We start from the raw sequence: 26334 nt of genomic DNA on the forward strand, positions 1-26334 counted from the left end.
CATTTGTATTTCTCTGAGTTATTTCCCTTAGTATTATACTCTCTAGCTCTACCAGTGTTGCAAATGACAAGATTTCATTCTTTTCCGTGGCTGAATAATATTCCAGTGTGTCTGGGGGCACCTAGGTGGCTCAGTCAGTTAAGCATCTGACTTCAACTCACGTCATGATCTTGTGGTTCACGAGTTTGAGACCCACGTCAGGCTCTGTGCTGACAGCTCAGAACCTGGAGCCTGCTTCAGATTCTGTCTCCCTCTCTCTCTGCCCCTCCCCTGCTCATACTCAGTTTCTCTCTCTTTCAAAAATAAATAAAAAGTTAAAAAAAAATATTCCAGTGTGTGTATGTGTGTGTGTGTGTGTGTGAGTGATAGAATATTTTTCAGCCACAAAAAGAATGAAATCTTGCCATTTGCAACAACATGGATGTATATATACTACATTTTCTTTAAATAGTCATCTATTGATGGATACTTAGACTGCTTCTGTATCTTGGGTATTGTAAGTAATGCTGCTATAAACATAGAGGTGTATGTGTCCCTTTGAATTAGTGCTTCTGTATCTGGGGGATACATACCCAGTAGTGCAATTACTGGATTGTATGGTAGTTCTATTTTTAATGTTTTGAGGAAACTCTACACCATTTTCAACAGTGGCTGTACCAGCTTTCATTCCCACCAACAGAACAAGAGACTTCCTTTTTCTGTGTAAGCTCACCAACACTTGCTGTTTCTTGTGTTTTTGACTTTAGCCATTTTGACAGGTGTGAAGTGATATATAATTGTACTGTTAATTTGCATTTTCCTGATAATGAGTGAGGTTGAACATCTTTTCATGTGTCTGTTGGCCATCTCAGTGTCTTCTTTGGAGACATTCTGTTCATGTCTTCTGCCCATTTTTTTTTTTTTTCAAATGAAGCACTTATTTTTCCAGTCTATCATACAGTATTACTTTTACTTGTACAGAAAATGTTTTCATCACTAATATAACTTGAAGTCCAGAATTGTGATATCTCCCCTCCATATTTGATTTTCTTTTTCAAGATTGTTTTGGCTATTTCTGGTTTTTTGTTGTTCCATACAAATTTTAGGATTGTTTATTCTAGCTCTGTGAGTAGTCCAATTTGCTTTGAATTTTATTATATTCATTTATGAATCTCTTGAATTGTGAGACTCAACTTCATGGTGCTGCGTGCTTGCTTTTAGATTTTTGGAAAGATGGTCCCATTTGGCATACTTTTTAATGGCTACCTGTCCACCTACAAGTCAGATACACTCCATCTACTCAAAACATACCTTCAGGGAATGCCTGGAATTTGATATATGTCTTTATGGGAACATAATTTGTTTTTTTAAATGCTTATTTATTTCTGAGAGAGAGAGGGAGAGTGCAAGCGAGAGAGGGGCAAAAAGAAAAGAAGACAGAGGATTCAAAGCATGCTCTGTGCCCTCAGCATAGATGAGGGAATTGAATTCATGAACTGTGAGATCATGACCTTAGCTAAAGTCAATGCTTAACTGACTGAGCCCCCCAGGTGTTGTTATGGGAACATAATTACAAATCTTTGATCAAAAATTATATTGACAAGTTTGATGACCCTTAAATATGTCTCAAAATGATATAGTCAATCTTGTCAAAAAGAACTACATTCAAAACAAATCTTTGTACAAAACTGCCAGTTGAAAGGCTTGCTTTTGTGATATTTTTATTTTATTAAACAATATTTGTTGGGGCGCCTGGGTGGCTCAGTCGGTTGAGCGTCTGACTCCGGCTCAGGTCGAGATCTCCCGGTCCGTGAGTTTGAGCCCCACGTTTGTTTCGGATTCTGTGTCTGCCGCTCTCTCTGACCCTCTCCTGTCCATTCTCTCTGTCAAAAAAATAAATAAAGGTTAAAAAAATTTAAAAAAACACAATATTTGTCACAATTCATGACCCTTCGATAATGACTAAAGGGGCATAGTGTGGTCCCTCATGTGTTGCTTTTTTAAATTAATTAATTAATTAATTAATTTTTAAAAAATGTTTATTTTTGAGAGAGAGAGCGAGAGCAAGGGGGGGCAGGAGAGAGGGAAACACAGAATCCATAGCAGGTTCCAGGCTCTGAGCTGTCAGCACACAGCCCGACGTGGGGCTCAAACTCATGAACCATGAGATCATGACCTGAGCTGAAGTCGGAGGCTTAACCGACTCAGCCACCCAGGCGCCCCTAATTAATTTATTTTTAATTTACATCCAAGTTAGTTAGCATATAGTGCAACAATGATTTCAGGAGTAGATTCCTTAATGCCCCTTACCCATTTAGCCCATCCCCTCTCCCACAACCCCTCCAGCAACCCTCTGTTTGTTCTCTATATTTAAGAGTCTTTTATGTTTCCCCCTCCCTGTTTTTATATTGTTTTTGCTTCCCTTCCATTATGTTCATCTGTTTTGTATCTTAAATTCCTCATATGAGTGAAGTCATATGATATTTGTCTTTCTCTAATTTCAATTAGCATAATACCCTCTAGTTCCATCCACATAGTTACAAATGGCAAGATTTCATTCTTTTTGATTGCTGAGCTATATATATATGTATATATATATATATATATATATATATATATATATATATATACATATATATATTTATCTCACATCTTCATCCACTCATCTGTTGATGGACATTTGGGCTCTTTCCATACTTTGGCTATTGTCAATAACACTGCTAAAACATTGGGGTGCATGTGCCCCTTTAAAACAGCACACCTGTATCCCTTGGATAAATACCTAGTAGTGCAATTTCTGGGTCTTAGGGTAGTTATATTTTTAATTTTTTGAGGAACCTCCATACTGTTTTGCAGAGTGGCTGCACAAGTTTGCATTCCCACCAGCAATGCAAAAGAGATCCTCTTTCTTTGCATTCTCGCCAACATCTGTTATTGCCTGAGTTGTTAATGTTAGCCATTGTGACAAATGTGAAGTGGTATCTCATCGTGGTTTTGATTTGTATTTCCCTGATGATGAGTGATGTTGAGCATTTTTTCATGTGTTGGTTGGCTATCTGGATGTCTTCTTTGGAGAAGATCTATACATGTCTTTTGCCCATTTCTTCAATTGATTATTTGTTTTTTGGGTGAGTTTGATAAGCACTTTATAGATTTTGAATACTAACCCTTTATCTGATATGTCATTTGCAAATATCTTCTCCCATTTCATCAGCTGCCTTTTAGTTTTGCTGATTGTTTCCTTTGCTGTGCAGAAGCTTTTTATTTTGATGAGGTCCCAATAGTTCATTTTTGCTTTTGTTTCCCTTGCCTCTGGAGGCATATTGAGGAAGAAGTTGCTGAGGTCGAGGTGAAAGAGGTTTTTGCCTGCTTTCACCTCTAGGATTTTGATGGCTTCCTGTCTTATGTTTAGGTCTTTCATTCATTTTGAGTTTATTTTTGTGTATGGTGTAAGAAAGCGGTCCAGGTTCATTCTTCTGCATGTCGCTGTCCAGTTTTCCCAGCACCACTTGCTGAAGAGACTGTCTTTATTCCATTGGATATTCTTTCCTGCTTTGTCAAAGATTATTTGGCCATACGTTTGTGGGTCCATTTCTGGGTTCTCTATTCTGTTCCATTGATCTGAGTGTCTGTTTTTGTGCCAGTACTATACTGTCTTGATGATTAGAGCTTTGTAGTATAGCTTGAAGTGTGGGATTGTGATGCCTCCTGCTGGTTTTCTTTTTCAAGATTGCTTTGGCTATTCAGGGTTTTTTCTGGTTCCATACAAATTTCAGAATTATTTGTTCTATCTCTGTGAAGAATGCTGGTGTTATTTTGATACGGATTGCATTGAATATGTAGATTGCTTTGGGTAGTACTGACATGTTAACAATATTTGTTCTTCCTATCCAGGAGCATGGAATATTTTTCCATTTTTCTGTGTCTTCTTCAATTTTTTCATAAGCTTTCTATAGTTTTCAGTGTATAGATTTTTCATCTCCTTGGTTAGATTTATTCCTATGTATTTTATGGTTTTGGTGCAATTGTAAATGGGATCGATTCCTTGATTTCTCTTTCTGTTGCTTCATTATTGGTGTAGAGGAATGCAACTGATTTCTGTACATTTATTTTATATCCTGCAACTTTGACGAATTCATGGATCCATTATAGCAGTTTTTTGGTGGAATCTTTGGGTTTTCCATATAGAGTATCATTTCATCAGCAAAGAGTGAAAGTTTTACTTTCTCCTGGCTGATTTGGATGCCTTTTATTCCTTTGTGTTTTCTGATTGCTGAGACTAAGACTTCCAATACTATGTTGAATAACAGTAGCGATAGTGGACATCCCTGTGTCCTGACCTTAGGGAGAAAGCTCTGTTTTTAGCTCTCAGATATTAGCTGTGGGTCTTTCATATATGGCTTTTATGATCTTGAGGTATGATTGTTCTATCCCTATTTTCTTGAGAGTTTGTACCAAGAAAGGATGCTGTATTTTGTCAAAAGCTTTCTCTGCATCTATTGAGAGGATCATATGGTTCTTGTCCTTTCTTTTATTGATGTGATGTATCACATTGATTGTTTTGCAGATATTGAACAAGCCCTGCATCCAAGGTATAAATCCTACTTGGTTGTGGTGAATAATTTTTTTAATGTATTGTTGGATCCAGTTGTCTAGTATCTCGTTGAGGATTTTTGCATCCATGTTCATCAGGGGAATTGGTCTGTAGTTTGCCTTTTTAGTGAGGTCTCTGTCTGCTTTTGGAGTCAAGGTAATGCTGGCCTTTTAGAATGAGTTTGGAAGTTTTCCTTCCATTTCTATTTTTTTGTAACAGCTTCAAAATGGTTGGTGGTAACTCTTCTTTAAATGTTTTGTAGAATTGCCTGGAAAGCCATTTGGCCCTGGAGTCCTGGGTTTTGGGGGGGAGATTTTTGATTACTAATTTGATTTCTTTACTGGTTATGGGTCTGTTCAAAATTTCTATTTCTTCCTGTTTCAGTTTTGGTAGTTTATATGTTTTGAGGAATGTGTTCATTCCTTCCAGATTGCCCATTTTGTTGGTGTATAATTGCTCATGATATTCTCTTATTATTGTTTGTATTTCTGCTGTGTTTGTAGTGATCTCTCCTCTTTAATTCTTGATTTTATTTATGTCATTTCCTTTTATTTTTGATCAAACTGGCTAGGGGTTTATCAATTTTGTTAATTCTTTCAAAGAACCAGCTTCTGGTTTCATTGATCTGTTCTACTCTTTTTTTTTTTTTTTTTTTTTTTGTTTCAATAGCATTGATTTCTGCTCTAATCTTTCTTATTTTCTGCTTTCTTCTGGTTTTGTGTTTTATTTACTGTTCTTTTTCCAGCTCTTTATGGTATAAGGCTAGGTTGTGTATCTGAGATCTTTCTTCCTTCTTTAGGAAGGCCTGGATTGCTATGTACTTCTTTCTTATGACCACCTTTGCTATGTACCAGAGGTTTTGAGGTCTGGCATTATCATTTTAATTGGCTTCCATGTACTTTTAATTTCCTCTTTAACTTCTTGGTTAGCCCATTCATTGTTTAGTAGGATGTTCTTTAGTCTCCAAGTATTTGTTATCTTTCCAAGTTTTTTCTTGTGGTTGATTTCAAGTTTCATAGTGTTGTGGTCTGAAAATATGCACAGTATGATCTCTATCTTTTTGTACTTGTTGAGGGCTGATTTTTGTCCCAATACGTGATCTATTTTGGAGAATATTCCATGTGCACTGGAGAAGAATATGTATTCTGCTGCTTTAGGATGAAATGTTCTGTATATATCTGTTAAGTCCATCCAATCCAGTATGTCATTCAAAGCCATTGTTTCTTTGTTGATTTTCTGTTTAGATGGTGTGTCCATTGCTTTAAGTGGGGTGTTGAAGTCCCCTACTGTTATGGTTTTATTATCATTGAGTTTCTTTATGTTTGTGATTAACTGATTTATATATTTGTGTTATTCCATGCTAGGAGCATAAATGTTTAAAATTGTCAGATCTTCCTGGTGGATAGACCCCTTAATTATGATATAATGACCTTCTTCATCCCTTGTTACAGTTTTTATTTTCAAGTCGATTTTCTGATATAAATATGGCCACTCCAGCTTTCTTTTGGTGACCATTAGCATGATAGATGGTTCTCCATACCCTTATTTTCAATCTGAAGGTGTCCTTAGGACTAAAATGGGTCTCTTGTAAACAGCATATTGGTGGATCTTGTTTTCTTATCCATTCTGTTACCCTATGTCGTTTTAAATTTTTTTATTTTTTATTTAAAAAAATTTTTTTAATGTGTATTTATTTTGAGAGACAGACAGAGAGAGAAAGAGAGTGCAAGCAGGGGAAGAGCAGAGAGAGAAAGAGGGAGACACAGAATCCAAAGCAGGCTCCAGGCTCTGAACTGTCAATACAGAGCCTGACACAGGGCTCGAACCCACGAACTGTGAGATCATGACCTGAGCTGAAGTCAGATGCTTAACCAACTGAGCCACCCAGGCGCCCCTACCATATGTCTTTGATTGGAGCATTTAGTCCATTGATGTTTAGAGTGAGTACTGAAAGATATGAACTTATTTCCATTATGTTTCCTATAGAGTTGGAGTTTCTGGTGGTGTTCTCTGGTCCTTTCTAGTCTTTGTTGCTTTTGGTCTTTTTTTTTCCCCATCATTTCTCCCCTCAGAGAGTCCCCCTTAAAATATCTTGCAGTATTGGTTTTGTGTTCATGAACTCCTTTAATTTTTGTTTGGGAAACTTTTTATCTCTCCTTCTATTTTGAATGACAGCCTTGCTGGATAAAGAATTCTTGGTTGCATGTTTTTCTTATTTAGCACATTGAATATATCCTGCCAGTCCTTTCTGGCGTTCCAAGTTTCTGTGGATAGGTCTGCTTTGACCCTGATCTATCTTCCTTTGTGTGTTGAGGACTTTTTTTTCCCTTGCTGCTTTCATGATTCTTTCCTTGCCCGAGTATTCTGTGAATTTGACTATGATATGCCTTGTTGACAGTTGGTTTTTGTTGAATCTAATGGGAGTTCTCTGTGCTTCCTGGATTTTGATGCCTGTGTCTTTCCCCAGTTTAGGAAAGTTTTCTGCTATGATTTGTCACATAAACCTTCTACCCTTATTCGTCTCTCTTCAACTTCTGGGACCCCTATGATTCGGATTTTATTCCTTTTTAATGAGTCACTGAGTTCTCTCATTCTTATATTGCGCTCTTTTGCCTTAGTCTCCCTCTTTTATTCTGCTTCATTATTCTCCATGTTTGTCCTCTATATCGCTGATTCACTGCTCTGTTTCATCCATCCTTGCTGCTGTGGCAACCATTCAAGATTGTAGCTCAGTTATAACATTTCTATTTCATCCTGACTAGTTTTTACTTCTTTTATCTCAGCAGAAAGGGATTGTAATCTATTTTCAACCCCAGCTAGTATTCTTATTATCGTGATTCTAAATTCTGGTTCAGACACCTTGCTTGTATCTGTGTTAAGTCCCTGGATGTCATTTGTTCCTGTTCTTTCTTTTGGGGTGAATTCCTTCATTTTGTCATTTTGAAGGAAGAAAATGAATTAATAAAGTACAAAAAATGAAAATTAAGTAACTAAAACAACACAAAAAATTTTAAAAAACATGCTAGATCCTAGGTGTTTTTTGGTCGGGTTGTTGAAAGAAACTTGATAGATTAGAGAAAAAAGGGAAAGATAAGAAAAGAAAAAAAAGGAAAACATTTAAAAAGTTGAAAAAATGAATACAATAAAATAGAATAAAATGAAATGATGGAAGTAAAATAGAATATAAAGATGTACAAAAAAGTAAAAAATATAGTAGAAAAAATTAAAGAAAATCTTTTTAATACAAATGGAAAATAAAAATAGTTTCTCTTTCTGTTTTCAAGAATAAGAAAAGAAAGAAAAAAATTGAATAGATGGGCCAGCAAACAGAATCAAATATGATTGAAACTACATCCGGTTTCCCCTAGAATTCAAACTATGAAGCACTTTACAGTGTGTAAACTAAGCAGGAGGAGAGATTTGTGGTGCTCCTTAAAAGTGCAGTTGGCCTAGTTGGGCAGGGCTTAGTGTAACGGCTCTGTTCTCCATTAGGTGGCACTGCTTAGCTTACTGAAGTGGATTGTTGTGCTGCGTATAGGCGTGAATGTGCATGTGTGGAAGGGGTAAAAATGGTGTCACCCAGCTACCTAGTCTGTAGTATCAGAACTCTGTGCTCTCTCCCACTAGCATTCAAACACCCCTCTTTTGTCTCTGGTTCCCAAACACTCCCCACTTCTACACCATCTGTGACCAAGCCTTCAGGCTGCCAGGCAGCACCTCCCTCCTGAGATTCATCTCAGATGTGGCTGTGTTTCCCAACCCCTCGCTTCTGAGGGGCTGTGGCTTTGACCCATTCTGACCTTCTGGGGGAGGGTCTCGCTGAGCAATGGCCAAGTTCCATCTAGCCTTAAGGAATGTTTGCAAGACCATGAGGCTGCTGGTATCCAGAGACTGCAGCTGGGCACCAGCCCAACCCAGAAAAAATCATGTGACCATGTAGCAGCAGCATTTCACGGATTAGGGCAAATCACAACACACATCTGGTACCAGGCTTCACCCTTATCTTCACTCCAACACCAGTGCATTTTGCCATTCTCCCGTGTCCACTGGGACCTTTGCACTCCTCCCCCCACAAAGGAGACACTCCCACAAACTCTGGCACAGGAAAGAAAGTGGGAAAAGCTGACTCAAACCACTGAAACTTATGGGAAATCTAGTCCACAGTCAGAAAAGTAGAGGACTGGCCAATACCAACAGATTCTGTCCAGTGATGAGCCCAGGCTCGATGGACCTCATGTATTGCTTTTAAAGGTAATGCAGGAGGTGGGGTATGGGTGAAATAGATAAAAGGGGATTAAGAGTACACCTACTGTGATGAACACTGAATAATGTATAGAATTGTTGAATCACTATATTGTACACCTGAAACTAATTTAACAGTGTATCTTAATTATACTACAATAAAAAACAAAAAATAAAAAAATCCAAAAAAATAAAGGTAAACAAAACTTGAGGAGACACTGCAAATTTTAATTTTATCTTGACCTATTCTTTGTTTCATTTTAGGTTTATAGGGTAAAATCATTTGAAATTACCCCCAATAGGTCATTACTCTTTGGTCATCTGAATATAGATGGCACTTTGGTGAAACAAATGGATTTGTGAATTTTAATTTTAAACTTTGCAAATAAAATAGCACTAAGAAAATCAAGGCAAAAAAGGTCAATTTCTCCTTTTCAATTCATGTTTTTATGAATCATTGTTGTATGCTAAGCACCAAACAAGTCACTTTGACATAAAGGGTGGCAAAGCTATTAGAAAAAGTTAATCCCCAACCTGATTCTGCATTCATCTACACAGTATGGTATGGACTAGCTTCTAAAAATATAAATCCATATAGAATAAGTTTTACTCCCTCAGGAACTACTTTTTTAAATTAGTTGAAATGGTTGTGAACAACATAAGACATGGCATGTGACACTGTTTTCTTATTTTTAATGTTTATTTTGAGAGAGAGAGAGAGAGAGAGAGAGAGAGAGAGAGAGAATGAGTGGGGGAGGGGCAGTGAGAGAGGGAGACACAGAATCTGAAACAGACTCCAGGCTCTGGGCTGTCAGCACAGAGCCTGGCATGAGGCTCGAACTCACAAACTGTGAGATCACCTCAGCTGAAGTCAGAAGCTTAACCCACTGAGCCACCCAGGCACCATGACAATCTTTTCTAATACATGTTTGGCCTTTAATTCATTAGCTACCTTCTATTTAATTTTTGCAATTAAACAGTGGCTATACACAATGACTTTATTATCTTCAGAAACTTGAATATCCTTGAGGGCCAAAGGCCCCGTAAATAAAAAGGTGCTATTATATTGGAAGTCATAGTGTTGGAAAAGATTCAGTTAATAGAAGTGTGGTATTGGAGTATGTAAACCCACTGCTTTTTTCAAGAGTGATAACGTTACTAATAGCAACTTCTACTCATGACCTACCCTGTTCCTATGCTTTGGTAAAGGGTTCCTAGGATAATGCCCTCTTTCAGCCTTGGGTCATCACTCTGCCCATTCTAATTCCAATCTGTGATAGTATTTTTATTCCATGGCTCTCTGCCCCTTAAAATAGTTGAAGTCTGTGGGCTCTAAATATCAAGCTGAATGAGTCAATTTGATCATAGAAGCACTGAGAATTTAGACTGTAAAAGCCTGGATGAGCTTGTCATGTCTAGGTAACCCAACTAATGAACACCTTGCCACACTTGACAAATTAGAACCACACTCAGCTGGCCCTAATGGGAAAGCTTGATAAACTTTTTCCATAATGTCCCAAGACAATAGGATATTCATGGGGCCAGGTCTCTAATGATTCTGTGACCTGCTTGAGAGAAGTGCTATTCCTCTTCTGTTCCCAACTGAAGGACTCAGCTTCCTTGACAACCTGCTGTAATTACTCCATCTTCCATTTTTGACCATCAGCCTGCACTAAACCCTTTCTTGAATGCTAAGAAATTATAAATATTTTATTCCTTTCTTTAGATAAGGTTTCTCCTCTTCCCCACTGGATTTCAGGACACTGGGGTGGGATGGGAATGGGGTTAACATTAAAACTTCCTTGGGTTTTACCCATGTCATGTGATACTGTGTGTCTGTGTAAATTCCCACATATTTTGAGGAAAATTAATTGGTTTCTAATTCCATCCACCAGTATACCCAGAAGAATTTTAGTCATATCATTATAAATTTCCTTGCACAGAATTCCTAATGGAGCAACAAGTAGAACCTCTGACAACTTTCAATCAGTGCCTTATTACATAATTTAAAGAAATGAATAGTCCCTGAATGAATCCTAACTCTGAGGCATTAGACAAGCATATTTCAAATAATGATATCATTCAATAATTTTTAAAATGTTTATTTTTAGAGGTTGAACATGGTTAATTGCAGACTTTCTGATGAAACAATTAGCAGTCTCAAAGATTATTTCAATAATTTTTTAAGTTAAAGCACATATCGAATACAAATTGATTTAAATAGGCACATTTAAAAAAATAATTGAAGAGTATTTAAAAGATCCCATTGAGTGCATGTGGCATTATTCCTGGTTTTATGAATACTGTTTCCATTAAATGAGTGCTGGCAGAAAACAGAGTGATTATTTTATCTAGAAACTGGTAGCACTGAAAATATTAAAATTATGCATTCTAATGGTTTGCATGTGTGTATGTATATGTGTGTGCATGTACATGTGTGATTTCTGCTTTGCCTATTTTACTATCTAAACGATTATCCTTTCCTACTATTTCCTCTGAGCTCTTCCCTTACTTCAACAGACCTAATCACTCAGAGCTTTTCTCGTTAGCCCTCTTCATACATCATTTTTTAGTTTTCAAATATTTCCAACAATGCCTTTTATTTTAGACAAGAGCTTTGGTGAAAAAAACTAAAGTACACTAAAATAAAACTGTATTCTGTCCCAACGCTACTCACAACCTGCTAGAACTTTCATGCTTTCAATCACAGGGCTAGGAGAATTGGCTAGCTAGGATTACCTCGCCATTGCTTCTGTAATGAGCTGGGACTGCCAAGTGCTGATCTACAAGGTAAGGTATAGATATAATTTCTTCCATTACTGTGCACGGACTATGAAATTTAATTGCCCCTTCACTTTCTTGTTTCAGCTGGCAAAGGGTATACAAATTCCATATGGAATAACATCAAAATTTGAGATATTCATTACTTATACACCACTTTAAATATTTTCAATCCTATTTGGCTATCCAACATTTCAATCTCCCTTTGTGATGTGTGCCAGCCTCCTTTCTTCGTTAACACCTTATCCTTTAAAGTTCAGCTACACGTCTGCAATTTTTCTTGTTTGTTTACTTTGGTACATCTCTGTAGATTCAGTTCACCATGGTCTATGTTTTACTAGAATAACAGCCACAGAGCACAATGGGAGTTGATTTCCTAAACTAGTTTACTGTCTTACTGCCTTAAAAATATGATTTTAAGATGAAACTTATTTCTCTAATCTTAACTTTGAGTAAATATTATGAAGAAAAATGAATTTTTAAAAGACTTGATTCTACACACTACTTAAATGAAAGAATTTTCTGAAATGCAAACATAGCAAGCTCCATTTGCTCAGCAATGAGGTACTTGCACAAAGTTCCCCCATGGCCTTTTTGGTGTACAAATTTATAATAATGAAGACTACTTCTAAGGAAATAATTTGACATAAATGTTTGTTTCCTCTTTAAACTACTGCATTTAAAAAGTCATTCGAGTTGTAAACACTCAAGGATAAGCCAGTTTTAGGATCACATTATTGTGTCACAGTAACAGAGATGTGAATCACATTTATTTCTGTAATTCATGGATTTAGGTTCTCCTAAATTTTCATTTTGAGCTACTACACTCTTGATGTAAGTTGTTAGGAAAATCCAAATCATCATTCTTGTCACCAAGGCACCAAGAAATAATGTGCTATCACGAAATCACACATAGTCAGCTGCTTTTGTATTTTGGTTAACCAGGTAGTTTGAAAACTATCATCCCACTAGCACTGTCTTCATACTCTTGAAGCAGAACTAGAGGGATTATACTGAGGTATACTTTGTGGTAGTTCTGTTGCTTATTCTTGCCCCAGAACTAACCATGGTATTGAGGATGGATATGTAGAAATTATGGTTTTCACCAGGTAGCAGTTACCATAGGTGACCAAATACCACCTATCTATGGCGTCTATAACATATTGGGTGATGGACTAACATGATTTTCACTACTCTAAATTTGATGAAAGTTGTATTTTTTTCAAATTTTTTTTTCTTTTTCTTTTTTTACCTAAACATTAAGTCCCTACATGTGGACTTATCACTTTTAGATTAATTTCTTATTTTACAGAAATAGAAATGGGAAAAAAAAAGTATTAGCAGCCAAAGTTTTTTTGTTGTTGCATTTTGTTCTTTTTGTTTAATAACTGAGGGGAACTTCTTATGTAGTTCAATCTAGGATTAGGAAAATATTCCATGTTGTCTGATGGTCCCACTTTTGGCCAGATAAGAATTTTTATAAATCAACCAATCTGTCTTTGGGGGTTAGAATTTGACGCCTATTTTAAAGTATTAAAAAAAAACCTCAACTCATTCTACAGTACATGTGTATAGGAGTTTAGTCCTGTATTCACGCTTGCAACTGTATTATTTGGTGGTTTAAACAAACAAACAAACAAACAAACAAACAAACAGCTATTGCACATCTTCAGGGGTTCTGAGGAACATCAAGCATCTAAGACTTTCTTCCTTCTTATCAGGAGAAAACCAGCTGAATATGGTATGAAAAAAACACAACTGGTCTCTGACTGGGGGCTTAACTGTCAAGGAACAGTAAGGAAATGGGTGGCCTTTTCCCCTTTATCACTGTAGTTTTCTCTAGGCATGCAGGTTGTTCAGCCTTAGTCTTGTTTGTAGCATAGTTCTTATTATTTTCATTTAATAATCTAACTTTTGGTTCTTTATATGACTTTGCAAGTTTGCATATAGTTTGTTGCTATTTTTATTTCTTTCTGAAAAACCTCACTCAGGGCCAATTATTTTGAAAGCTACTTGGAATCTAACTCATTACAGGTTTCTTTACTCCATGTAGTAATATCTGAATATACTGTCCAAACTGTACTAAGAGTAATATTTGAGTTCACAGTAACAAAAGTTACAAAGTTTGTGCAAAAGACATTGTACACCATTGGAGTACACAGAGCTTGCTATAGTTAATTTTATATATAAAGCTGCATTTCTCATTAGAACTATTTTGTGCTACATTAAAAGTAAAGTATCTGATTTAATTTTTCCCTAACAATAAAACTGAATGCTCATTTAATCTCAGAAATTTAAAGATACAGATTTCATATTTATGATGTTTGTAAATGTTGTAATAAATCACTGGAACCTTTTAAACATCATAAATGCTTTGGAGCTCCTCAAGTTTTCCAAGGGTCATGAAATAAACCCGGCTGTGGCGATTGCGCAGGGTAGAGGTAAAAAATAGCTTTAGAAAGAGAGAAAGAGACACCATCAGTAAATATTTTATACATTGTTATCTGATATTTTACAGATACAACTATAATTTCATTTGTTCTTCATCAACCAATTAAAATTATTAAGCCATACATTTTTTTTCAAAACAGGATTTCCTGAAAGAACAAGACTTTAAATTGGTACAGAGTCTAAATTATATATTTAAAAATAATCTTTTACCATATTCTATATAACTGTACTTTATATAGTTAAATAAAATTGGGCTTTTGTTGCGGCATTTATCTGCTGATATTCTTGATTTGTTTTGGTTAAGGATTCCCCTTTGCTTTAAAAAAAATCTTTTACTCAAGTTGGCTTTACTTTTTCTTTTAATACAAGGAAATGTATTAAACGATGTTGTTTGGCATTGCTAACGGTGTTTAAATGGCTACTGAAACTTTCTATTTTGTGGGATTTTCTATTTCAGTGGAATGGACATGACATCAATACATTGATAGTATGAGTTAAATTAATCAGCCTAGAGAGGAACATGTCTTATGAATATGGTCTGTGCCATACAGAAAATTGAAACAGAACATGAATATAAATAGCAAATGGAGGCCTCCTTGTTAGGACTAAGGCTTTACACATCCACAATGAATATACTTAGAAGAGTTTTGATATTGATGATGGTGATGATGATGGTGATGATGATGATGATAACACTAGCTACCCTTGACTTAACACATTTTATATACAGGCAGTATATGATATGCTTACTATATGCACATTAACACTAATTGTAAAAATTATTACCAAAGCAGTTTTTAATATTTCCATTTGGGAGATGAAGGAACTAAGGGTCAGGAAGATAAATCAAACTTCCAGGTTCTTATACCTAGTTAGGTGGCCGAGCCGGTACTGCATGCTAAGACCATCTGACCTCAAACACTGATTCTTCCCCATGTATGTCCCGTCATATTGCAAACCAGTATTTTTCTTTGATGCACAATGCTTTACCCTGGTTGTTCTAATATTAATTTGAATCCTCTGCAATGTCTTCCAAAGGTAGATGTTTCATAATTTTATTAGGATTATTTTTTCATGCTATTATTTCTCATAATATGTAGAGACTGTAATGATTTTATACAATGCATCTTTTCCATTTAAAGTATCTGAATTGGTTGTTAAAAATGATCACACTACACAAAAATTGACAAATCTTAACTTTATTTTTCTTACCTTTAAAATGGAAATAATACCCACTTGTGAAGATTAAAGTAATGTTGTGAGTATTTAGCACAAACTCTACTACATATTAGGTGTTTGGGAAACATAAATACTTTTTTCTTCTATTATTGAATTATGTTGAAAACTATAAAAGACAGATTTACTCAAGCATTCTGTTTCAAATTATCATTAATACAAATATGAACAGAACTGTGCATCAAAGGCAATAATGGATTTTGCATCACACAAAATAATGGTTAAGGTTTTCTTAGGACATAATTAGGATTTTTACTTTTTTAGAAAATTTTTTTTTTCAAATCAAATTATCATCATTTACCAAATTGGTATTACTACTGCAAAATGAAAAACTGTTTTCATCAATAGTTTGCCAACTTGGGAATTATGTCATAAATATATTTATGGACAGAAGGCATCGGATTTCCTTGTTTAATTTTCATTGTTTGCTTTTTTTTTTGCTGTAACTAGGGGATATAAACAATACCTTGTCACCTCGGGTACACAGAAATCTCAGCTTCTTAATTGACCTGCGCTTCAGTTCACTTTCCAGAACCCTTGATTGCAAAGAGCGGACTTCAATGGCCTTTTGGCCCCATCCTGTGGTTCGCTGTGTACACTCAAAAGCTGCAATAAAAATATAAAAAGCAGAAAAGCAGTCAACATTTGATTATTAAGAAGCTCATTATTATAGTTCAGGTAAACATATTCTTTTTTCCCTCCTTCTGCAGTTAGTCATCTGCCCATTATGCTGCTCAGCAGTGGTATTCATGCAAGCTATCTACTGTTACAATTGTGATCAACGTTGAGTAACTAGATCTCAATTAACTTTTGTATTCATATACCCTAATACCACAGAAAAAGCTAAGTGTTAATTCTATCCTGTTTGTAAAAAGTCAAATCTACTGACAGCCATTTTTTTTTTTATTTTACAGTCTAGTTGAGGTATAGCATTCCATAAGAGTTTGTATTTATGCTCAAGTGACATACATAAAAACCTGATTAACTTCAAAATTAAAACTGTTAAAAAATGACTTGCTCAGATAATGACTTTAGCAACTCTAATGGAAGTCAATGAATCACCACATTATAAACAGAACTACACCTAATTTGATACTGTTTAGGCTCAATCTTATTCAGGAAATTTTATTAAGATTTTAACTTTTGGACTCTGTGTCACTTACTTGGTGGCAATAAAGATTATGACAATTGCATGTTGACAGATAATGACTACACTTATCGTGGTGAGCATTGAGTAATGTATAGAATTGTAAAATCACTATGTTGTACACCTGAAACTAATATAACATTGTACGTTAACTGAATTTCAATTAAAAAATTATGAAAATTGCTTAAAACAGAAAAACCTAATTATGTAACTAGCTATATAGTCATCTGGTGCTGTAAGGTATTTTCTGACATAGGGAGCAGTATTATTGTTAAATGTTTAATATTTACTTTGATTTTTATGTACTTTATAGGAAAGCAAATTTCCATAAATAAATCCAATCCTGCACTTAAAATAATATCACAATTTTATGTCAAGCTGAAATAGTCTAGAGAACACCAAAATAAGGCACCTCCATTCCTATATTAACATGACTAAAATCAGAATTCAGTTCATTAGACTTCCCATTTTCTTATTTTTAAAAAAAAAATATATATATATTTTAGACAGAGAGAGTACAAGTTCAGAGGAGAGGGGCAGAGGGAGAGAAAGAGAGAAAGAATCTTAAGTAGCTCCATGCTTAGCACTGAGCCTGACATGGGACTCAATTCCACAACTCTGGGATCATGAGCTGAGCTGAAATAAGAGTCAGATGTTCAACAGACTGAGCCTCCTAGGCACCCCTCCATTTTATTCTATTATAAGCACAATAAACTCTGAGTTGTTTTAATATAGTCTTAAAATTTTTATCATTGTCAAAAGTTCTAGAATACCTTTAAGCCAAAATTTACCTGGCCTATATATGTAAAAATTAAATATGCATAAAAGGACACATGAAAAAATTATTAAACTTGATTAAAGTGACTTTTTATAGGCACAGTGTGAGGCATTTAGAATTCCTCAACTAAAACCTACTAAGCATTTATTATCTCTTGCCTCCTTTCCATTGTAATTCAAAGTATTTTTGTGTATGAAGTTGACCACAAAGTTGTAATTAAATTATAATTGCACTTTTTTGTACAATTATATTTTATAGTTGTATTTTTATTCAGACAAATGGCTCTCCTGGAAGAAGACTTAAGTCTAGTTTCAGACTAGAATTAAAATCACTCCAGATACAAAGTAAGTGAGGGGAATCCATGACCTGATTGATGGAAACAAGTAATAGATTTAGTCTATCCAAATTTGAATTTTTTCACCTATATGAATACTTTATTAAAATTGTTATTTTTGTCAACAACCACACAGAACAAACAATTCTAAGTTTAACACACAGGGTACTTGCTGAGTCCAAGCACACAGTTCATATGGAATTATACAATTTTCACCTTAATTCTGAAAAACATTAATTTGCCATTTAACCTAGCTACTGAGCTAGCTTGCTTATGAAATGGGATCCAATGATTTGGAGTGGGTATGTTTAGTGATACCTGCTCTGAATGCTAAGCCTCTATTTATTTGTTTGAAAATACAAATCAATGATCTTATTATTGAAAATATTTATTATATCTCAAGGTAATGTAAATTTTAGATTGGGGAAATCTGGATCTAGGTTAGTTTTAAATAACAAAGCAGTTGTTTTTAGACAGAAGGAGAAATTGATTTCCTTAATATCAGTGTTATACTGTAGTCTTTAGTATATTCTCAAAATACCCCTAATACACAAACCAAAATATCACATTCTTATAGTGCCATACTTTATTTTACATGGAGAGATACATTTTTCAAATTCTTGCAACTTAAAATAGCTTTTTGTTTTACATCAGAAGTTGTCCTGCCTAAGGATAAGAGCTTATGAGATGACATTTTAAGACCCTTTGATTCCTATGATTGTCCAGTGGCATAAATATAGGGGTTTTCCCAGTTTCCCATTTCAGCTGAATTTCCTTATTTCAATTTCTGATTAACATATTGATTGCAAATGTACCATTGTAAAGGTTAGAACAAGATTCATTTTTCAGTTTCTTTTGTCCCAGATCTGTCAATTATAAGCATTTACCTCTGTCACTGAAAATGGTTTTAAACCCTTTGGGAGTTCTTACCTGTTTGAAGAAATTGGAAGAGGTTTTCAGGACAATGCTTAACACTATGTGTGCAAAAAGAAAGGATTCTGCAAGTGCAATGCAAAGTGCCATCATCCCATAATGAAAAAAAAGTCCATTAAAAAGCAGTTCTTTCAAACTGGTCCTTAAAGCCACAGGGGAATCACACTTAACCATTTCATAAAGATTTCAGAAGCTTCCAACTCTTTAACAGACAAATTACCCTTCTCTCTCTCTCTCTCTCTTTCTCTCTCTCTCTCTCCCTCCCTCCCTCCTTCCCTCCTTCCCTTTACTTCTCCTTCCCCCTTCCCCTTTATTTGCTTCATTAATCTCCTCTTCCTTTCAGGATCATTTACCTTCCATCAAATCTTCCTATTCTCCCTAATACTTTCCTGTTCATATGCATTCTGTCTCTTATCTACAATCACCTTTGTAGTCACCAAACCTCAGAAACATACACAAGAGTCTCAAGTTATTCATATTTTGTAGATGAGCAGTCCTGCATTGGTCAAGAAGAAAACAATGTTCTGGCCTGATGAAGACTAAGTCAGTTTTCTTTATGTTGCCACCTGGATAGTACCTAATAGGCATTCCAGCCGGTCATATTTATCTCTTACGTAAATGAAGGACGATGAAATCTTAGTGATAACCAACATGTCACATATTTAGTTTGTATTTGATTCTTCACAGGATTATCATTCTCTAAACAGATAACTATTTACTATATGAAATAGAGATATTCTGCTCTTCTTTTATGATTATTTGGCAGTCTCCTAAGATAAAGGTAACCCCCTAACATCAGTGTGAGGGAATGAAGCATTTCTAACATCTGCATAAAATCTGCAACCAAAGGGAATTAAAGTAAAATTATGGATTACTGTGGAAAGGAATTCCTTTCTTATTTTAATTTTATGATTATTGCACATGAACAACTAAAGCAGTTGAAATTAGACTCTTTGTAGTAGCCTTGTGAATTCATTAAGCATATGGCAAACACACACAACTTAGTAAGTATGCAGTATCCTAAATTAACCCTATATGCCTTGAGGAAATGTGATATTTCAGAAAACAGAAGTTTCTATGGGATCATATAAAAAAGAAAAAAGGTTTTACATACCTACTGAAGATGGTATGTTTTTCCACACCTCAAGAATCTTCTTGAAGAGTTGTTCATTTGCTTCCATAGAAAGGGCTTCAGCATTGAAGGTGAGCATCATGCCAATTCCCAAGGAATCAGGTAAAATGATGATATTCTGTGGTATAATGATTTCCAGGGGCTGGAATTATGTTTCATAAAGATTTATACGTCCAACATTTTATCACTACTACTTTAATTGAAGCAGCTTGACTGAGCAATAAAGATCAAAAAGGGGGTTGAAGTGCAGGGAGGAAAAGAAACTTCTATTTTAATATTAAACAGCATGCTATCTAACATTTTAATATTAAACACCATGCTCTCTTTCAAAAGAGCCTTTTCCATGTCATAAAGACATCACTGTTTAAATAGTGTACTTTAGAAAACTTTGTTTGAAAAAAAGCAGAGAGATATTTCCAACACAGGAAAATTTGTTGAAATTTAACAAAGTGTGTATAATGATAAAAGAAACGTTACTTGTTACAGAGTTGGACTCCAGATTCATTTCAGCACACTAATGAATACTTTAGCGATGAATATGTGAACCAACTAACAAATACACAATCACTGGTTATCTATACAATTAATTTACATCAGAAATAGAAATTTAGCTTTAAAAAAAGCTTGAGCTTGAAATGTTTACAAGGGCAACTTTATAATATTCATCACTGCTTGAAATAAAACAGCCATTCTCCCTTCACAAAAATGTAGAATTTCTTACCTAATTTATATAATCATAAAATATCTTCAATACACAATTCAGACATGAGAGATGTATCAGGTGACATAATATGAAATATTAAGCAATATCTAAGAATTCGTTAATTTTATGATGCTAAAACAATGTGATAAATTTCACTTAAACTACATAAATTGCCACATTAGTAGTATTTCTCTGAGAAATGAACAATTACATTCCTTTATTATGTCTCTAAATTAGCAAGTTACAAGAAAATAAGGTCAGAAACTATACTTGCCAAACCCAGCGCACTCAGGCCAAGTGCTTGAGGCCATGTCTCAGCAACAACAATTCTTAAAACTAAAATGGGGATCCAGAGGCGAAAAGCAAATTTAATGCGTTCCCTGGGCACTTGCATGAGCAATTGAATCAGAAAAGAGATGAAGGAAGAGAGAAAAAGAAATTTCAAGGAAGAAAGTTGTCTAAAAACATCTGTTTAGAATAGAGGTGGACTGCTGTAAACCCAGAAAGCCTCAGAGGTAATTCCCTTGCTTCTCAGAAGATTCCTGCAGTAACCAGATATTCTTTAGCACACATGGCTCCCTTGTAGCATTACAGGTTTTGTACTTTGGAGCTCTTGAAAAAATAGCATTTTTAGTGCATTCTGTTTCGGAAGACACTCCCCTCCATTTTATTAGAGTCCTTACTCTTTTAATGGGTCAGGACACTAGGGCATTTAGCTAAAAATACTATTTTTTGAAAATACTTAAGGTATCATAATTAGGTCATAAAATAATTTTTTAAAAACTGATCTCTCATTCTTGCTTCTACAATAATGAACTGATTGTTTCAAAAGGAAATAATTCTCCTTGCTTGGTAATCAAGTAGAACACAGAGTGCAATCTTCCTGAATGATGTTTCAAATAAGTATAAACTTGGACCAATATTGCAATGTTTAATATGGCACTGGCTTCAAAATGAAGGCTATCTGCCATGTCATAAAAAAAGATTCAGGAAGCTATGGAAGACATTCCAACTGACAAGTACTATAATACTTACATTAATATTAATCTGAACTCATATCTAAGTGATTTTGGCTGGGCTTGGTTCAATACTTTCTACATTATAAACAGGGTGGTTTCTATATACTCATAGGTGACAACTGAGTGATCAGCTAATTAGATTGTTAATATGACCAACATGTTTTTTTAAATGTCTCCACTAATGATCTGACAATTGCTCTATGTAATTTTTCAGAGATGTATGAGACAATTCTGAAAGCTATGTAAAATATCATATTACTACAGTGACTTAAAAGTACAAAAAAGTTTTCTCCTGGACTTTTATATAATGCTAAACTGCTAAAATTTTAGTTGTCAACAAACTGGGGAATTAAAAAAGGGTGAAGCAGAGATTTGTTGTTTCAGCTCTTTTTTAAAAAATATAATTTTCAATAAAGCAAACATCACTGCTACCATCAAATTTGAGACACTCAGAATCATATTTTGTATGGTGCATGTGTGGGGAGGTATTATGTTCGAACTCTATAAATTATGTGTATGGTATTTTTACAATTATCCATATTTTAGATATTTTCCCATAGTCTCATTATTTATAATTATTTAAGAGTTAAAAGTTGAAGTACATTATCTTTTAAACTGCTGAATCCTTTGATCAGAAATTCTAACTATAATTGATACTATATAAGAGAACACTATGATAATTTTCTATATGCCACAGTTAAAGCACTAGGATTTGGATAATGAAGGAGGGTACATATAATAATGTTGCAATACTGCTGTATTTTTAAAGAATCTGTTTATGGGGTACAGAAGGACTAAAAGCAAAGATTGCAAACTCATACATCTACTAGGGCTAGTTATTATAAATACATAAAGGTGGATGGATAGGCAATGTATGTATATATTCCATCTAAAAGGGGGCAGCCATAAAAAAAATAAAAATAATAATAAAATAAAAGGGGCCAGACAGGAATAATTTCCAGTTGATAATGGCCAGATAGTAATGAGAGCCAGATGTTATCAGACCTTTTGGTTTATCAATGGAAGTCCAGATTTTTAAGTGTAAACTCTATTCATTTAAAAACAAACAAACAAACAAACAAACAAAAACACTGTGCAAGACAAAATATATCTGAAGAATAAACAGACTCAGCTGTGTGGACTAAGAAGCCATTAGTGATTTCTGTTTATCCATTACTACTTTCTGGTACTCTATACTTATCTTTTAGGTTTCAGCTCCAGTATAGGTATTCATAATCATATTTTTAAATCTTTAAGAGTTTTGGCTGTTGGAAAAACTCAAATTGTGGTGTACAATAATTTCTAGGGATCTTACGTTATTTGGCAGAGTCACATCAGACATAACCTCAGATTCTGCATCAATGATGTGATATCCATCTGCTGAGCTGAAGAAAATCTTTAGCCTTTTTTCAGAACCAATAGCCAGGTCAACTGTCACTGGCTTATGACCAACTGTTGGAAACACCTGTAGATATAAAACCAAATATGGCCGAAAGGCCAAAAATGACACTCTGAGTAAGGTAAATGTTCCCATGCTCTCTTGTTTAACATGTTTATAAAATCCTGGTTGATTTCTAAAATTATATAATGCATTTAGAGACCTATGTATTATCAATTTTTCTTAGGTCTGTTACTATAACAAGAACATAATTATATTGAGGTTTTAAATTTTGAGTTTTCCTTCAGAGGCCAAATCTCCAATGATTATAAGAACCTTGTATGGCCCTGCACTCTTTTCACTCTTTTTTTCTGTCTTTAAATTCCTTGCCTTGAGTTTCAGCAGATGAAGGAGCTCATCTGGTCTCTTAAACCGGTTCGCTGGATCAGCTGCCTGTATTTTTGCCAGTATTCGTATATAGGCTTCATAGGACATGTAGTCTCCTTCGGAGTCTGCTGATTGATCAATGCATACTTGGTAGGGAATGAAAAAGGCCAGGCATGTTAACCTACCATAGAATGGATGTACTCTAGGCTTCTATAATTCCTAGTCCAAGGAAACAAAAAGCCAAACAGGATTCATTGCCAAGTTCAGGTCACAGGAGAAGACTGGGCATCACAGGATTCACCATACTATAGTCATGAGGTGAGATTCAAGAACTAGAGGGAGGACTTTGACCAGAAACTGCATATCAGGCTAGACAGACTGTTGGTACTTATCTTCTTTGTTTTCCAGCTCCATATCAGGCAGCTCTGACCAATCAGCAGACAGCCAAGAACAAACCCATATCTAAATACTGACAGCTGACCCAAGGCCCAATTTAGGGAGATCAGATCAGACCTGTAACCTGTGCCAGGGCAGAGACAGACTGTCTAATATAGTAGTCTGTGCTATTTACAAAAGAACATACTTATTCAAATAGACATTAAGAGGCAGTTATAGAAATTAGCCCATCTTATTGCATACATGTGATGTTTTGGCCTCGAAAATATGCCATGTAAACAGATCCTGACCTTAGATACAAAATTATTTAATAAATACCTTGTTGGAGTCTATCATGATGTGTCCTTAATCAGTACTTTGTAAAAACTTGTGCATGGACCAACTAGTTCAAAGTCACCTGAAACATTTGCTAAAAATACAGATTCCCAGGCCCTACTCCAGACCTACTAATTCAGCCCGGGGTTGGGTCTGAGATCTAAACTTTTAACAAATGTTGCAGATGATTCTGATGTTCACTCCAGATTAGGAGTTATTGGGCTGTATATAATGCTCCCAGTTCATTAATCAGTCCTCACTGCTACAGAATAAGCACAAAATAATCCTATTTCACAAAATTCTGGACTATTATTAAAAACTAATAAACATAAAGACTCCCCAGTTTATGAGATGTGATTAAAAAATCATTAGTGACTTAGTTGTTTGGGACACCAACTGGTTACCTTAAGAGACTGATCCATAGAAGTTCAGTTAAATCATAATAAAGGCGGAAATATTACTGGTAATCCAAATAAGCCTAACCACCATTCCTTGCAATAGTTCTGGAGAGAAATGTGTTTAGAGTTCCAGCTTGGATGAAATATAGACCCAGCCTTTCCTCACCACCCCTATCCTTGTAGCCCTGGTAATTAGAGCAAAGGCTTTCTCTTCCCTCATTCCTCTTTCAGTGGGGCTCCCCCCTCTACCATTGCCACACCTTTCCTTACCTTCCCTCTGCTCTCCACCCCCCACTAAGAGAGAACAGGGAATTTCTCAGCTTCAAGTCATTGGGGTGGCACCCAAAGCCTGTGTTTGGGGCTATAGAAGAAAAAGTCTTCATGTTGACTACAGGAATTGGGAGAGAGGAGCTGGTAGGGTAGTCCTCTAAGGGGAGGGGTCAGGGATTTCCCTCATACTCTCCCTTGCTGTGTGGCACCTGTGAATTATCTAAAAGAGGGTTAAATGATAATTATTCACATGGTATAGTCAAATTACATTAACTGTAGAAGAATGGTATATATTTCTGCCACTATATTTCAAAATATTGTTTTGTTTACAGTTTCTCAAAAGAAAAACCATATGATCTAAAGAAAATGGAGACACTTACTTTAATAGCAGTACTTTCATCGAAGGACTTTGGTGCCCATGCATAAAGGTGAATTGATGACTTCAAAGCAATTGCAATATATGTTGTTTCTTCATGTTGGACTACAATGATAAAATACAAAGAAGTAACAATACCACAGAGTTAACAAGAACACTCAGGTATTTGTATTGGTCATCAAGAATGTTATAACCACAATATAAGCACAGATCATATATATTAGAAAAGCTTTTTAGTTACAATTTGATGCCCCCCAAAAGGTGACAAAACTAACTATATAATTTTATGAAGTGTATGCATTAGACTTTAAGAGTACTCTAAATTGTACACTGAAAACTACAGAACATTGTTGAAAGAAATTAAAGGAGACCTAAATAAATGGAAAGACTTTTTGTTCATGAATGGGTAGACTTAACATTCTTAAAGGGCAATACATGGATGGACCTAGAGGATATTCTGCTAAGTGAAATAAGTCAGACTGAGAAAGACAAAGACTGTATGACTTCACTCATATGTGGAATCTAAAAAAAAAAAAAGGAATAAACAAATAAAAATCAGAATCAGACCTATAAATACAGACAACAAACTGATGGTTGCCAGAGGGAAGGCAGTCAGGGGATGGGCAAAGTTGGTGTAGGGGAGTGGGGGATAAAGGCCTCCAGTTAGGGAATGAATAAGTCATGGAAATAAAAGGCACAACATAGGGAACATAGCCAACGATATTGTAATAACATTGTATGGTGACAGATGGTAGCTACATTTGTGGTGAACACAGCATCACATACAGAGAAGTTGAAGCAATATGTTGTACACCTGAAACTAATTTGATATTATATTGTCAACTATATTCAAAAAAATCCAGCTGAGCCTTGCTCAACTCACAGACTTATCAGAAATAATAAATTACTGTTGTTTTAAGTCACTAAGTAAATAAATAATAAAAATGTAAATATTTTAAAAAGAGGACAGTACTATCTAAAGTGATCTATGGACTAAATTTAATTGCTACTAAAATATCAATAGCCTCTTTTGCAGAAATGGAAATGCTGATCCTAAAATTCATGGTATTAGAAGAGTCCTTGAATAGCCAAAACAATCTTGCAAAAGGAAAACAAAGTTGAATGACTCATACTTCACAATTTCAAAACTTACTACAAGCTACAGTAATCAGAATAGTGTAGTACTGAGGTAGGCAAAGGCATATAGATCAACAGAGTAGAATTTGGAGTCTATAACTAAACCCATATATCTATGGTCAATGGTGTCCTACGCATTCAATTGGGAAAGAATATTCTCTTCAACAAATTCTACCAGGACAACTGAATATCCACATACAAAAGAAGAAGTTGGACCCATTACCTTACACTATATGGAAAAATTAATTCAGAAGGGATCAACGACCTAAATGTAAGAGCTAAAACTATAAAACTCTGAGTAGTAAATATAGGAATAAATCTTCATGGCAATGGATTTTTATATTTGAC

At 35.1% G+C, this 26334-nt stretch overlaps 1 protein-coding gene across 1 annotated transcript in view; it reads right to left on the reverse strand.

Annotated features, from left to right (window-relative positions):
* Positions 1-10934: 10934 nt before the first annotated feature.
* Positions 10935-26334, reverse strand: part of NRK (Nik related kinase) — a 139675-nt gene continuing 124275 nt past the window's right edge. The window contains exons 24-29 of the mRNA XM_081792367.1: positions 24850-24954; positions 23098-23240; positions 22645-22794; positions 19590-19749; positions 15750-15889; positions 10935-14048 (exon numbers count right to left, since the gene is read on the reverse strand). Coding sequence (XP_081648493.1) covers positions 13953-14048; positions 15750-15889; positions 19590-19749; positions 22645-22794; positions 23098-23240; positions 24850-24954 — 794 coding nt within the window. The 3' untranslated portion in view covers positions 10935-13952. The remainder of the gene's footprint in view (positions 14049-15749; positions 15890-19589; positions 19750-22644; positions 22795-23097; positions 23241-24849; positions 24955-26334) is intronic.

This window comes from Panthera onca, chromosome X (assembly GCF_046562875.1).
Source record: "Panthera onca isolate mPanOnc1 chromosome X, mPanOnc1 haplotype 2, whole genome shotgun sequence".
In the NCBI taxonomy this organism is placed as follows: domain Eukaryota; kingdom Metazoa; phylum Chordata; class Mammalia; order Carnivora; family Felidae; genus Panthera; species Panthera onca.